The following is a 14,926-nucleotide window of genomic DNA, read 5'->3' as shown; positions in this document are numbered from 1 at the left end:
TAAATAGAGTCATCTTCTTTCAGTATTATTCATTCATAAATATTGAGAACTATTCAATATCCACTCTAGAGTTAGGAGAACTCTAAGGAGGAGGCAAGGAGGGCCAATGAACTCCAAGGCCAATAAAGGTCTTTTCTTTTATTGTCTTTGTAATTTATTTTTCCTAGGTTAGGTCGAGTAGATGAACCCTCTTACGAATGCTTGAGACATGTAACCCTGGGTGGTTTGATAAAGTTTATGCTCAATTGTTATTACGTTATTTTCTATATTTGTTTTAGCTTTAATTATTCATTTTTAATATTGATCACATTAATTGAATGAACCTAGAGGAAATTAGTTGATCCTGTGACAACAGAATTAATAGGCCAGACTAAAAAGACATTTCATCCTACCAATATGAGACCATTAAATTCAGTATCTGACGGTACGGGAGCAAGATTAAGAATCGCACGTAGTTAAATTCTGCAATGATATTAGGAAATCGAGTTAGGGTAGAGAACTTGTTAAATTCTTAACTTCTAAAGATTAGGACGCACTCTTTAGAGGTTGAACCCGTTAAAGGTAATGATACGAAATAACGAAGGCTAAACCTATCCACGCTTAATTGGTTCGACCTAAGTCAGATTGCAATAGAAATAAGTATAGGAATACTAGGCTTATTTTAATAGAAATTAATCTGGTAGCTTATAACTGATAATGATGTATAGTATAACGCCACTTACTAAGCAGGAGTAAGGGATGAATTTGAAACATTTAACCACCCTGTGCATCTACTCGCACAACCTTTTTATTATTATTGCTCTTTACTTTCTCGTCTTTTACTTTATTGTTATTTATTTTATTTCTAATGCAAAACTCTTTCAAACAAACAAAGTGAATGCAAAGCAACTTTACTTTCTAAATTTCTAAGCGAAACTATTAATTTTGGCACAATATCTGTGGAGAACGATAATTTATCACTTTATTACTTGGTTGTGATTCTATGCACTTGCAGAGCCACCATCAGGCTCCTACACATATAGTGTGATGTACTTACCAACCGAGTTAAGCTCACAGAAACACTATATCATGGTTTTTATATTAATTAATTAATTTTATCTATGGAGTATCGGTATTCAACTAAATTTCAAAATGTCAAATAATTTACCTTATTTCATTCCTCTCTACTTTATTTCATTGTACTTCATTTATTTTAAAAGATAAAACTTACGTGAGTCAAGGGCATAGCTCAAGATTTAAAAACTGGCTGTGAGAATTTTGAACTCACACGTTTGTGAAGTATGAATCTTGCTTTTTGTGACTTATTCCCTAATCTTTTTGCTAAAGAAGTACATCAGACTATTATGATTGCAGATAGGCTGAGTTGGAACGGCAAGCTTCCCGTGTGGTCTTGGCAATGGACTGAAACATTATCCAGCTGTGATGAACAACAACTTGATGAGATTAAGAATCTTTTGGTTGACGCTATTTTCCCATCAAATACTCAAGATAGATGGTGTTGGGTTCCGGATTCAGTTGGTCTCTTTTCTGTTAATTCCTGCTATAATTTGTTGTTACAGTCTTGCAACACCATTGTTCTGGATTCAAATGTAGCAATAGCTGTCAAAAAGCTTTGGAAGAACGATGTTCCGTCCAAAGTTAATGTATTTGGTTGGAGATTACTACTAGAGAAACTACCGACACGGGCTGCTCTTAACCATAGAGGTATATTGCTTAACCCGCATAACCTTCCTTGCATTTTTTGCTTTCTGCATAGTGAAGATTGCTCCCATCTTTTCTTTCATTGCCATTTACAGATGGTTAGGACAAGGCATTCCGACTAATTTGGAAGGATGGAATCATTTTTTATCTTTCGGTAATTTGATTAAATCGAAAAAAGCTAGCCGATTAAGGCATTTGATTTGGTTAGCTACTTCTTGGAGTATTTGCAAGCTTAGAAACAACGTGGTCTTTAACGGAGTTTTGCAGAATGCCTCCCAATTATTGGATGATGTTAAGGCTATTTCTTGGATTTGGTTTAGCGGTCGTTCTTGCCGTAATTTGTTATTATCTTTTTCTGATTGGTTTCTTGATCCTTTAACATGTATCCAAAGTCTATAATAACATGTTTTGTATTGTAAGGGTTTGAGTACCCTTGTACTCCGATATAATACATTTTTAATTATAAAAAAAAAAAAACTCTTACTTTGTTAACCATTCTATTTTTATTTTATTTTTATAAGATGCCATCTATTTCAGTTTTTTTTATATATATCAACCGTCCAAATATATCCTTTTTATTTTATTTACCATGATATTAGTATAGAGTTTTCACCGCCTAGCGATAACTAATCTCCGTCAGGGAACCTGTGGGGCACAAAAGATGGGTTCTCCACTCCCAACCAAATTTTTTCCATACTTATGAGTCAGGAATTGAATCTCTGACTACATACTTAAAGAGACCAAGACCATTACCACTTAAATCAATTCATTATTGGTAATACCAAAAAAATATATCCTTCTTTTTTACTGACTAAAATTACATCTTAAAAAAAATTAGAGACAAAACGTGTGTGATAGGTCTGCTTCAATATTGATTCTCTGACCGCGTCCAAATTTGTTGAGATTTGCAGGATTTTTTTTTAGTCTCCGATGTTTTTCAAATCTGTTGAGATTTGCAGAATTCTTTGTATCTGGTTGACCTCTACTGTGGTGTTGACTATTTGGAGACGGACTGCAAGCTGAGACTTATCTGCCTAGGTTTTCTTTCTACCGTTGTCTCGCCAATTTTGGCTCATGGAGCTGCTTTTTGGATTCTGATTGGCCGAACACTTTTGATTCGAGTTCGAGAATTAGAGTCTGGTGACATCTTTATGGGTCGTATTGATGTGTTCTCTGGTGGTCTGAAAGCTGAGGAGTGTCCTTCTAAGAATAAGATTAGAAGTTGACCACTATTAGGTAGTGTCTGTGTTGTTATTTTCATCGGTATTCCGCTTATATACAACACTTTTTTACTGGTCTCTGTTCGTCTTGTGAAGAGACCTAATTATTAATAATAATTATTATTATTATATTCGCCATTAAAAAAAGTTCTTTATTATCATAAAGAAAAAAAAAAAAAAAAATCCTCATATGTGAAAACTAAAACAAATAAATTCAACGGAAGTATATAATAATAATAGTATTGTTGGAAATGGGCAAATGGCAATTTAAGAATAGCAGGCCGGCCCGCGTAGCACAAATCAATGAAGAGAATACAGTATCCTATCCGCTAATTGCGCTAAAAAGGCATGCCATTTGTTCCCCACATGTCTACATGTTATTATTCTCATTACTATTTTAGGGCAACAATGTTGTAATACTTTCCTTTCAAACTAAATATTTTCAGACTAACATTTTAATGTTACCAATTATATTGTTAACTAAGTACTGAATAGAAAAATACAAGATAGGATAACATATGGCAAAGTTTGAGGTTTATGATGTTTGGTAGACAACTCATGCGGATGATAAAATGTATCTTGTCTACCGATCAAAATAATCTAAGTCCTTTTGCCAAAAAAATAATTCAAAACCCGACCAAACAAAATGTAATGTACAGACAGACGGTCATGCAATTCTCCAACCCACCATTCCACCAAGTGTCTAAGCATATATTTCTTTTGGACCTAAGTACCAGTTGTTTTTCCTGATTTTATTCTAAGAGGCCAACCAGATTGAATGCAAATCTATCATTACATTTAGGTCTTCATTACATTTAGGTTTATTACATAGATTAAGGGGAGGAAATAGCTTAATAAATGTAACAATTTTACGAAATTATCGTTAATCATTAGAGCATTTGACAGAATCATAATTGATCAGCTGAAAGTAGAACTAGATGACTCCGACGATGAGGCTTGAGATGGTTATGGTGGATATAGATTTCTGGTACGGTGAGGAAGGTACTTGCAAACATGTTAGCAAATCAACGCTCAAGTCAGTCTGTAATTAAGGAGAAGTGAAAGTGATTGAAATTGTGTACATTGGCGTCAAAGCATACCTTTATATAGAGGGAGACGATTATAACTCTCAGTGACAGCTGGCAACAACTGGCGTGGAGCAGTGGGAGCCGTCGAGAGGGATTTAACGGTCTCAGGAGCGTTGAGAGGAGAGTGTTGGCTATAAGAGGTGCATAGGAACTATGATGTCCATTACCCTTAGCTTGTGTGCAAAGCTACTTGAGAAGACTAAATATAGACTAGATCTTTGTGCAAGCTGGCCACGTGTGTCGGTTCTTGGCTCAGTCCGAAACAATAACTAAGAGTAATCCACACACCTTAAGAGGTGAATTTCTAGTTATTAGATTACTTGATATAAAAAAACATAAGAATAATGCATAGAATATTTTTAAAAGGATATAATTGTAATTGAAAATAAAAATAATGTTGCATCAAAAAAGTAAAATAACACTCCATATGAATCTTTTTTCATTTGTATGATTGAGTTAAATCTAACTCAAATTTCTTTAGACCAAAACAAATATCTAACCCAAATTTTTAAAATATAAAATGACAATCAATATGAAACGAAGAAAGTAAGATATATGGTAGGAGGATTTAAAGAACTTTTTGCAAGACTTAGGTGAATAATTTTTTTGAGGTCACACACACTAAGTACTACTCGTAGTCTTTGTTGGGACTTATGAACCTGATCATGGAACAGAGTAGCTTTACCTCTAAAATTTATAAATACAAAACAAAATTTGGTTCTTCACATATATTTTCACTTAATTTTCTTTCTTTTTAATATATAGGTCCATTAGCTAGTTAGTATAGGTCCATTAACTGGTTAGTATATAAGATAGAAGTTGTACTCATTTGTGATTTGACACATTCATTTGTATCAATTCTATTAGTTCCATTACAAATTTCTCAAACTTTTTTCTCCTTTTACTCTAATATCATGAATCTTAACAAAAACATAAGTAACTGTGATATCATGAAAACCAATGTGACGATACTTTAGCAAATATATGTTGCTCTCTAAGTTACATTTAGATGTTTTTGATATAGACATTTATTCTTAGCTATTATCTTGGAGATTACTACCCGTTGTTTGATTTATGTCTAATTTTTTATTTTTTTTTAATTTTAGCCCTCATCATTATAAAAAATGGTTCTTAACAATTGACATATTTTCTCTCAATTTCCCGTTTTTCAAATATATTTATAGTGCAATGCATATGATCGTTAATGTAGTAGATTACAACATATTTGAAATGTCCATCAATGTTGTGATGCTTCTGCATGTCCTTTTTTTTTTTTTTTAATTAATTCTTGACCAAACCAAAATCTCAAAAATACATTAATCATCATTTAAACAATGGCAATATCACAATAAATAAAGTCACATATAGAGCACATGACACTTTACTAAAATAATCCAACCAATACAAGTAAAAGAAAAACTTCATCTTAATCAATGATCTCTCTCTTGTTATCCATTTTCTCCTCTCTTATACAATTTTATTCCGTTAACTTTATAACTCCCCGTCACTTAATAGATGACAATTAATTAAAAATAAAAAATAAAAATAAAGGTTCAAATAAAAACCAATTTATAGCCCAAGAGAGAAAGGAAACCCAGTTGAGCCCAACCAACTAGACCCACCAATAAAACTTCCAGCAGTAAAACTTTGGGCCTCAGAAGCACTAGTAATGACCTTAAATCCTTTCCAAGTAACCCTATTAGAAGTACCAGCACCAGCTCCAGTATTTTGATATTCCCTATAAACCAAAGTATTTAATGCAAAATTACCATTCCATTCATGCCACCCAACAGGTTGAATAACATCACTAATACTACTTTGCATAATCACTGTCCTTGAATATTCCTTCCAAGGTCTCCCAAGAAAAGTAGGAAAATTGTTCTTCACACCCTCCAAATCTTTAGTAGCACCAATTCTACATTTTTGTATAACAATTCCGGTGTTTTGATTAGGATCAACTCTACCTTGCGCCGTGACCATATTTTTTTGTCCTGAATCAGGACGCCGAGCATGTATGTCACAATTTTGAAACACAACGGCTGCATTGCCAAAGATGAAATCAACGGTACCAGAGATGAAACAATTTACAAAAAATTGTCTATTGTTGTGAACATAAAGTGTGTCTTGGTATGCTATAATGTCACAATTGTAGAAGGCTGATAGGTCAGCACCAACTCTTAGGGCAACTGCTTGGTGCTTTGAAGGGCCAGCTGTGTTTTGGAATGTTATGTCTCTTGCTAAAAAGTTCCCTCCAACTATGGCTGCAATTACATTTAAAGGGATGCAAGAAAAACAATGTTTTTAGTTTTGGTTTCATTTTCACATGTTTATTTTTGGAATGTGTGGAAATTGACAATACAATAGGGTAATAAAATAAAGGGACAAAAATTTTAAAAAGCAATTATGTGGGCACACTAGTAAGTTGTAAGTGCTTGTGAATAAAGTTTGATGATGAGTTGTATTCAACTTGTTTGTCATGATTGTGTGCCGGCACAATTCGCACACAATCGACTACTTAATATTGCTTAATCAGACGTTTTATATTTTAAAATAATTTTTTATTATTTTTTTACAGTTTAAAATATTAAGTTTAAAATTTAGATTGCTCGATTTTAGTCGATCAAAGTTTTAGTGAGAGGGAGTTGATGAATTAAGAGGTTTTTCGCTTTACATCCCTCTCGTGAAAATCCTTCGACGGAGGATCCATTCTGGTGGTTAGAAGTTCAATTTCAAACATATGGGTATATACGAACATTTTTTAAATATATTAATCTTTTAAATTGGATCTCATTATTTCAAGGATGAATCTAAACTTTCAATTGAAGCTCCCAAGTATCAATCCAAAAGAAAAAAGATGAGGCATGTTCATCATCAAATTAATATGGCTCATTCCAACAAAAAGAGATTTTGAAATGTTGACATTATAACTCCTCTAGTAAATCATATTTAAATTTCTATTCATTGACTAATTATAAGTAAGAAATCTCTTGATTGAGATTGCCCGTATGTTTAATATAACGTACTACTATAAGAATAATGTTATATATTAAACTATGGTGGTTAAATGAATTCAAATATAGGTACCAAAACAGTTGAGTTGGTTAGTTTTGAGTAAATAGAACACAAATTTTGGTGGCAATTAACTTCCACATTTAAAATCTAGCATGACTATTAAATTTGTTATCAATAAACTAAACTTTTTCTAAGGACAAGTTGAAACTTGAGAGGACATGATGATGAGATAAGTCCATAGTACAAGTGTACAACTACAGCACCAAAAGGACTTTGTGTCAATTATTGTTGACATAGACATGATTTTTTTTTTGGACAGATATAAAGAAGACCTTATCTTCTAAACATATATTAATTAATTAAAGTATTAATTGAAATTAAATACTCTTTTTGTTGTTAGAAACTTCAAAGACATACTTCTAATACTAATACCACTTTAATTAAATATAAAAAAAAATAAAGACACTAAAAATTTAACATGCCTAAAAATAATTCTTTTCAAGTTTAAAATTAATTTTTTCAACAAATTAAATATGTGTAAATATATATTATTTGGTTAGTCTAAGATTTGATAAAGTGGAAAGAACCATCTACAATATAGGACAATTAGAGAAGTAAGATATGCATGTATGACATGAGATATATAAGATTTTTTTGACTAATGAGATATATAAGATTGGACTTTTGGTTTTAGTTATACTAATTAATAACTAAATAATGAGATGATATTAGTTTTGTTTTTTTTTTTTGGACTAATGATGATATATGTTTCTAAGATGTTTTATATGACATAAGATAATCATAGGTGGACTAAAGATTTTAATGTGAAAGGGAGGGGAACTTTAGAATTAAATGAATTAATATAGAAATGTCATGCAAGGGTGTGGCTATAATGGATAGGGAGCCATGCATGATTGAAGGAAATTAGGAACCATCATGGAATGTTCATGGATTGAAAATTCAAACTTAATTGTGAAGACAAAAGTTGAAAGAGATTGAGAACTATAATCGAATATATAAAGCCAAATTTAATGAATATTTGTCTTAGCTGTATTACAAGTTTACAACCCTTTTCAGATATAACATCTTTTTTTAATAAAGGTATACTCTTTTCTACTAGCTACTCTTTTATTTATAAAAGAAAAAGTAATTTTTAACAACAAAGTTATAGTTGAAGATTAAATTTGTAATATTTTTTAAAAATAAATTAACTAGTTAATTAAGAGAATATACCTCAAAAAAAATGTGAGGATAAAATAAAAACTAAAATATATTAAAACTATGAAGATTAAAAATGGATAAAGATGGTCCCGTGAGCTTAACTCGGTTAGTATGAACATTACAATATATATGCAGGAGTCAGGATTCGAACCCTGACACTCCACTTATTCACCTATAAGGTGGAATTTCTAGTCATTAGACTACTTGACCAAAAAAAAAGATAAAGACTAAAGTCAATAGTAACTGATTTTTAGTGACTAAAAGACCAAATATTTGTCCTCATAAGATTAATTCAGTTGGCAGAAATATTACACTATATATACAAAACTCGGTTCAAATGTCAAACACTTCATTTATTCACCTTTAAAGTGAATTTTCTAATTATTAAATATTTAAAAGAAAGAAAGAAAAAAAAACAAATATTTGAGCAAGCAAATATCAGAACAAGAAACAACCAACAACCAACAATACATGTGCATGCTGACCCATTTGATTGAAAGAAACAGATTGTCTTATAATTATAACAATTAAAATGAATCTTTTAGTCAAAATAAAAATTATGATGAACCTTAGAATTGTTGTTCAAACATCTGGGACCACATTATATCCCCAAATTATAGGTGTTAAAGTGATTATATAATACCCAACACACATAATTTTCCTCTAAATGTTTTTCTTTGTTTACAAAAAAAATTTCTCAACATGTTAATTAGTGTAACCATATTTAATCACTATTAGGTCCAGCCATGTGAAGCTATTAGCCAACTCAAGCTATTGGCTACAATTTTGCCTAAAATGGTTTTAATCATTTAAAATTTTAATATCACAAGTCACACACATATGAGTCAAAATTGGTTAGCTTAACAACTTTTTCAATATCTATTTTGTGATGTCACACTCCTATTTTTGTTGTATGCTATCCCAATTTTATGGTGGGCACTTTTGTTAGTTTGCACAAAATATAGGAAGCAGATTTCCTGCTGTAATATTCCACAAAGTTTTTATGATTGTAGATTGTCCGATCTGTTATGTATGGTTGTGATTATTTTGATGAATTTTATAGCTGATTTGATCAGATTCGTCCAATCAAGAAGCAATGGCTGAGATTGAAATTGTGTGATTTTATTACCGTAGCAAATTCGGATCCTAAATATAGTAATCTTTAAGACTTTTGGTACTTTATCTTGTGACTAATGTCTCCAAGCGAAAATTTTAAAAATTGTATATTATTCAACACAAGAAGAACTCATTTTATAAAAGTAAATAGATCACCTTTGGATGAATGGTTTTCTTTTAAATACTAATTTATAATTTAATCGTAAAAAAAAATCTATTTTATAATTTAGTTTATTTTGAGAACATGCACTCTGGTTTTTATTGAAACATGGTTTTTGGTATTTAGCAAGAAATTTCTAAATTAAGTCCTAGTTGTGTTGTGTCATTGAAATGTGAAAACAAACCAACAAAGCATATTCCAAGGACACCACCCCACATGCACATGACCATTTCAGTATCCATGTAGGGACATTCCTTTAAACAATGACTCATTATATATATACGGATTGAGATTTGCTGCAGTCGAAAAGCACGCAGTTTTCACGCGGTTTTCGATCTCAGCTGTTGATTGTTGATCAGACGGTTTAAATTAATAAAGTAATAAAATTAGTGAAAATAATCACTGCCGTACATGTCAGATCAAACGGTCATAAATGACTACCGCGTGAAAACTGCATCAATATTGACAGCAGGAAATCCACACCGATATATATACGACCGTTACAACATTATCTTTCATTTCTTTTTTGAGAAACCATGATCAAGTAAAATAACAAGAATAAAATCCCACACAAATCCAATAATTGAAAAAAATATATTAACACAATTTTCACGTAGTACTATATTAAGACCGTCTTATATATAATTAGAGATTTTATAGCATAACTAATATGTATCGTCTTATATATAATTAATAGCTCAGATTGAAAATAGTGATAATTTACTGTAGTAAATCTTGATCTCATATTATGAGTATGAAATATGTACTATAAGTTATAAATATGTATTTTAAGTTAAAATAAAAATAAAAGTGAAGTGAAGAAAAACTTACCAACAGTAGCTGAGTGAAAAGTGGTGCTTCCATCAACAACATTTCTACTACCGGTAATAATAGTATTACTTCTACCATCTCCCAAAAACATTATATTAGTTACTTTCTTTGGCACATCCACATTTTCTTTATACACCCCAGCTTTTATCTTAATAACAAATCTCTTGCTACTCTTTAAAGGAGCAGCAGCCACAGCCTCGGACACCGTCTTAAAGTTCCCACTTCCGTCCGCTGCCACAACCACATCCGCTTTCACCGCTGCCCCTTGAAGTAGCCTCCTGTCCCCTACTGACATCCACTCCGGCCACTGCACCCCATTTTCGTCTTCCAATAATTTTCTATTGTTTTTTCCACTTCCTAACACCGTATTGGTTTGTTCAAATTCAGCTATATCTGTGTCCGTCATGTTCTTAATCATGGCTAATGCATTACTACACATGTGTTCCACGTGGACTTGTCCTGCTTCTAGAACCTTCCTTACAAGCTTATCGGCACCATCGTGTGAGAATCCATCCAAACAAGTTACCTAGTTTGTTAGGCGGAAAGACACGAGTGTTAACGTTAGAACACCAAAAGAAAACAGATAAATAAACGCACACAATTTATCACATATTATTCCGTTTACAACAAAATATAAACAAAATAATATATGTATCTGGCCCAAATTCATATATTGTTGGCCCAGATACATATATCTTTGTGTTTATAGTTTTATGGATTAGAATTTTAATACTACATTTTAATCTCTTGCGCTCGAACATCTATCCACTTATTAGTGAATATAAATTATAAATTATCCGATCAAAATGAATATAATGTATTCGACTATGCTACTAACTTTTGCAGTTTAAAAAAAAAAAAAAATTACCTGGTTGGTAATGGCGGAGCTTATGAGCGTTTTAAGATCATTAGCATGTTGATAAAGTGTCTTTTTAGTTGGGTAAAGTACAAGATCATCCTCTGCTTCTTTGAGTTCATCTAGTGTTTCATCAATGGTTTCTAAACAATCATGAAGAGCAGTTTTCTCTCTTTTTGTGAGAGTTTTTCGCAAGAGAAGTTTTTCGACGGTGAAGTAATTGTGTTCAACGGCTCTCTTTGTGATGTTAAGAGACAATGAAATTACATCTTTGTGGTTTGTGACTTTGTGAGTTATGTTTGGCTCAGAGGCTAAGGCTGAGAAACAGAGTTCAGGGTAGAGTGTGGTTGTGCAAGCTTTTTTGATAATGGTGTGTGAATGGTGAGAGAGTAAAAGAGAAGATGAAGAAATGTTGTTGTTTTTGGTTTTGTTGGAATTTTTTGTTGTTGATGCAACAATGGCAATAATGGAAGCTACAATGAGAAGAGTTGTGAAAAGGGAGATGAAGAGTTTTTTCTTGTTGCCGGAATTCGAGATTCCGGCAAGAGATTGTTTTATTTTGTTCATCATTTTGGTTTGTAAGGAAATGTATTGGAAGAAGAAGATGAAGGAGAAGGAGAAAGGTGTGGTGTAGAAAGAAAGGGGAAGAACAAGTTATTTATATTGTTGGAATTAGAATAATAATTGTACAATTGTTGTTGATTAATATATTAATTAATCATATAAATAATGAATTAGTAATTTGGGTTATGAATCTTCAAGCAAGTGGTTAGAGCATCGATCTTTTAATATTGTGTATAGAGAAAATTCGGTTAGAAGAAAAAAAAAATCACCTAGTGTATTTTACAGTTTTTCGACGAAGATTAATCATTGATATCAATTAATTAATTATAATAAATTTTTAATTGAAAATGTTTTTTTATATATAAAAAGTTTACATTTTACTGTGCAATGTGTACTATGATAAGTAATGGAATAACATGTGAATAATGTGGATTTAGAAAAATCATAATTAAAAAAGGCTAGCTAGTTCTATCAGTGCAAGTGGTGTGAGAATGAGAGGTTTGCTTTTTCTTAAAATTATAAGGTTTATGTTTTTTCTGTCAACAAAAATAGATAATCTAACCTTGTCAAAAAGAAAAATAGATAATCTACTTTTGACATGATTGAATTAGATTGGATGACAATATGAAACAATTTTAGATTGTTATTGTAAATCTATTATTTATTTTTTTAAATAGATTGTTTTTTAAAAAGAAATTTAAAGGACTAAAAATCTAATTAAGCTTAAAAAGTATAACAGTTAGTAATTAAGTTAGTATAACACATCAAGTGAGATTTGGATTTCCTGTTAGTGCAACTACAATTGAAAGTGATAGCATAAATTATTGTCGGTGACAATTGAGGTTTGAGATTAAATAGTTAAATATATAGTATCATCCTTCTTATGATAATGATTTTCGTATTCAATAGTGTTAGGATGAAATATTTTAGTTTTTGTCGATTTAATCAAAATTTTGAATTCGAATTCAGTCTTAAAAATATATCATTATATATTTGGTAAATTCGTGGTCCATGGTAGATCAGTCACGAATAACATTATAACGAATACGAATTTTATAAAATTTATCGTTGGAATGAAAATTTAGATTATATAGATCATTCATAGAAAAATTTAGAAAAATTGAAAATTATTTGATATGTTATTGAGGCACACATCAAGATTAACGGTTTATTAAATAACGTAAATCTTGATAGGTCTCAATAACACATCAAATGATTTTAAAAAAAAAAATTAAAAAATTTATGGATGATCTATACGATATAAACTTTCAATCCAATAGTAAATTTTGTAAAATTCATATTCGGTAGATCACTTGTCCATAGTGAAAGTGGTCCACTGTTGCATTACCCTACCCTAAATATTTTGAGGGAAACTTTGTCCCTATATATAGTCTCATTTGATTTAAAAGATCAATTTTTACCGTAGATATTATCTGGATCATACCAACAACAAAATCATGATGTTATTGGTAACAAAAAAAAATCTAATCTTACGATAATAACACTGATTTGCCTAAAGGCTCTGGTTGGTAAGTCTAATAAGCTGACTTATAGCTTATTGGGACTAATTTATAAGTTTGTTTAATAAAACTTTATGTGTTTGATAACAAACTTATTTAATTACCTTATATCGTTTTTTGATATGTTATTTCAAGTAGCGTATGAACTTATATAGTTTATAGTTTTTTACATTTTATTCCAATTTTACTCTTATTATTTTCATTTATTATTTCTTTATTTTTTTTTAAAATATAATAACTACCTACTAACCATGTAATTTTATGTCGTTTTGTATTTCCAACAGTTAAATTTATTAAACACTTTAATTTCATTATATTAATTTTTCAGCTATAAAATATCAACCATTGACAATCGGTTAACTTATAATTTTTTTTTACTAAACAGAACTTAAGTGCGAGACTTCTATGAAAAATTTTAGTCCGGAAAATTTCCGTTTTTTTTTCTTTCTCAGGTATCTTTCTCTTAATTGATATTTTTTTTGACCTTGTGTAATATTAATTTCCCTTTTTGGTTATTAATTTTGTATAAGGTATTTTGAATTAAGAAAACAACAAATAAGACAAAAATACAGAGGAGATGGAGATTTTAATACAATTTTTTGAGTAAGGGATTTTAATATTTTGATAACTTAGCTGTCCTTGAAATGAAGGAACAAAGTAAAGGTTGGCAAATAGGAACCTCTCCTTGGATCATGGAGATTGAATTCATATTTTAAATTAACTAAAGTCTCTTTCCTGTTTTCAATTTTTCTTACCACTTTTCTATTCATCTATAATATTGTAGTTACCTCCTTTTGATAATTGGATTTAAATTGCTCTCAAAATATAATATTGGGGCAACTTTTGGGTGAGTGCCTTCAAACAATATTCAAAATACAACTCAATACTAAATTAAAAAAATTAAAAAATGCATAAGAAATAATATCACGACTTTAAACATTGTCTCTTGCGCATGAAAAAATTCGATTGGTGGAGACAATCCACCTTAGTCCTTGAAACCTTGTATATATGCCTCACAAATTTTTCAACAAAACTAAAAAAAAAAAAAAAAATCTCCAATTAAAGCGCACTGATCAATTCTATTTATTAATGTATCTACATATTGATTAACTTCACGATAAAGCGCACTGATCAACTTTTCACCGTAAATTGAGTAAGTGGTAAATCCTCTTAATCAAAGATCTTTCCACCTTACTTCCGCTACTGCTGTAAGACAACTATCGAATCTCCACTACTCTAAACTTACACCTTCATCAACCACCTATGGTTAGAGAGATTATTATGTATGGTGTTTAATACTGACAATAATTTTTTGAACTGCTGGAAGAATATATATCTCTGATTTAAATTAGTATAAAGTATTTATTTAAAGAAAAATAAAGCAAAACCGTGAGAAAGTTTGTAGAATCACGGGCCAAAACAAGGTCAAGAAAAGCATTATTTTAATCTTTCATAATTATTTGTTTTAGTTTTGTTTATGTGTAAAGATAATATTCAACTCAAGTTGCATTATTTTAATCTTCACCTTTTTTTGCTCGTTAATTGAGATTAATCAACGAATTATTGTCATCTTTAACAATTAATATTGTTGAAACTTTTTCATCTTTTGATATGTAACCACCAACCGTGTGTGTATG

General features: G+C 30.7%; 1 protein-coding gene across 1 annotated transcript; it reads right to left on the bottom strand.

The window, feature by feature from the left end:
* Nucleotides 1-5,297: 5,297 nt before the first annotated feature.
* Nucleotides 5,298-11,904, bottom strand: LOC123884376 (pectinesterase-like). The gene is made up of 3 exons (XM_045933461.1): nucleotides 11,218-11,904; nucleotides 10,350-10,875; nucleotides 5,298-6,270 (listed from the first exon to the last, which is right to left on the bottom strand). The coding sequence occupies exons 1-3, from the start codon at nucleotides 11,773-11,775 to the stop codon at nucleotides 5,579-5,581; spliced, it is 1,776 nt and encodes a 591-aa protein (XP_045789417.1). The 5' UTR covers nucleotides 11,776-11,904; the 3' UTR covers nucleotides 5,298-5,578.
* Nucleotides 11,905-14,926: the final 3,022 nt, after the last annotated feature.

The sequence above is a fragment of the Trifolium pratense genome, linkage group LG5 (genome assembly GCF_020283565.1).
Source record: "Trifolium pratense cultivar HEN17-A07 linkage group LG5, ARS_RC_1.1, whole genome shotgun sequence".
In the NCBI taxonomy this organism is placed as follows: Eukaryota; Viridiplantae; Streptophyta; class Magnoliopsida; order Fabales; family Fabaceae; genus Trifolium; species Trifolium pratense.
The sequence above is the reverse complement of the archived record's forward strand: the minus strand, read 5'-3'. Positions and strand labels throughout refer to the sequence as shown.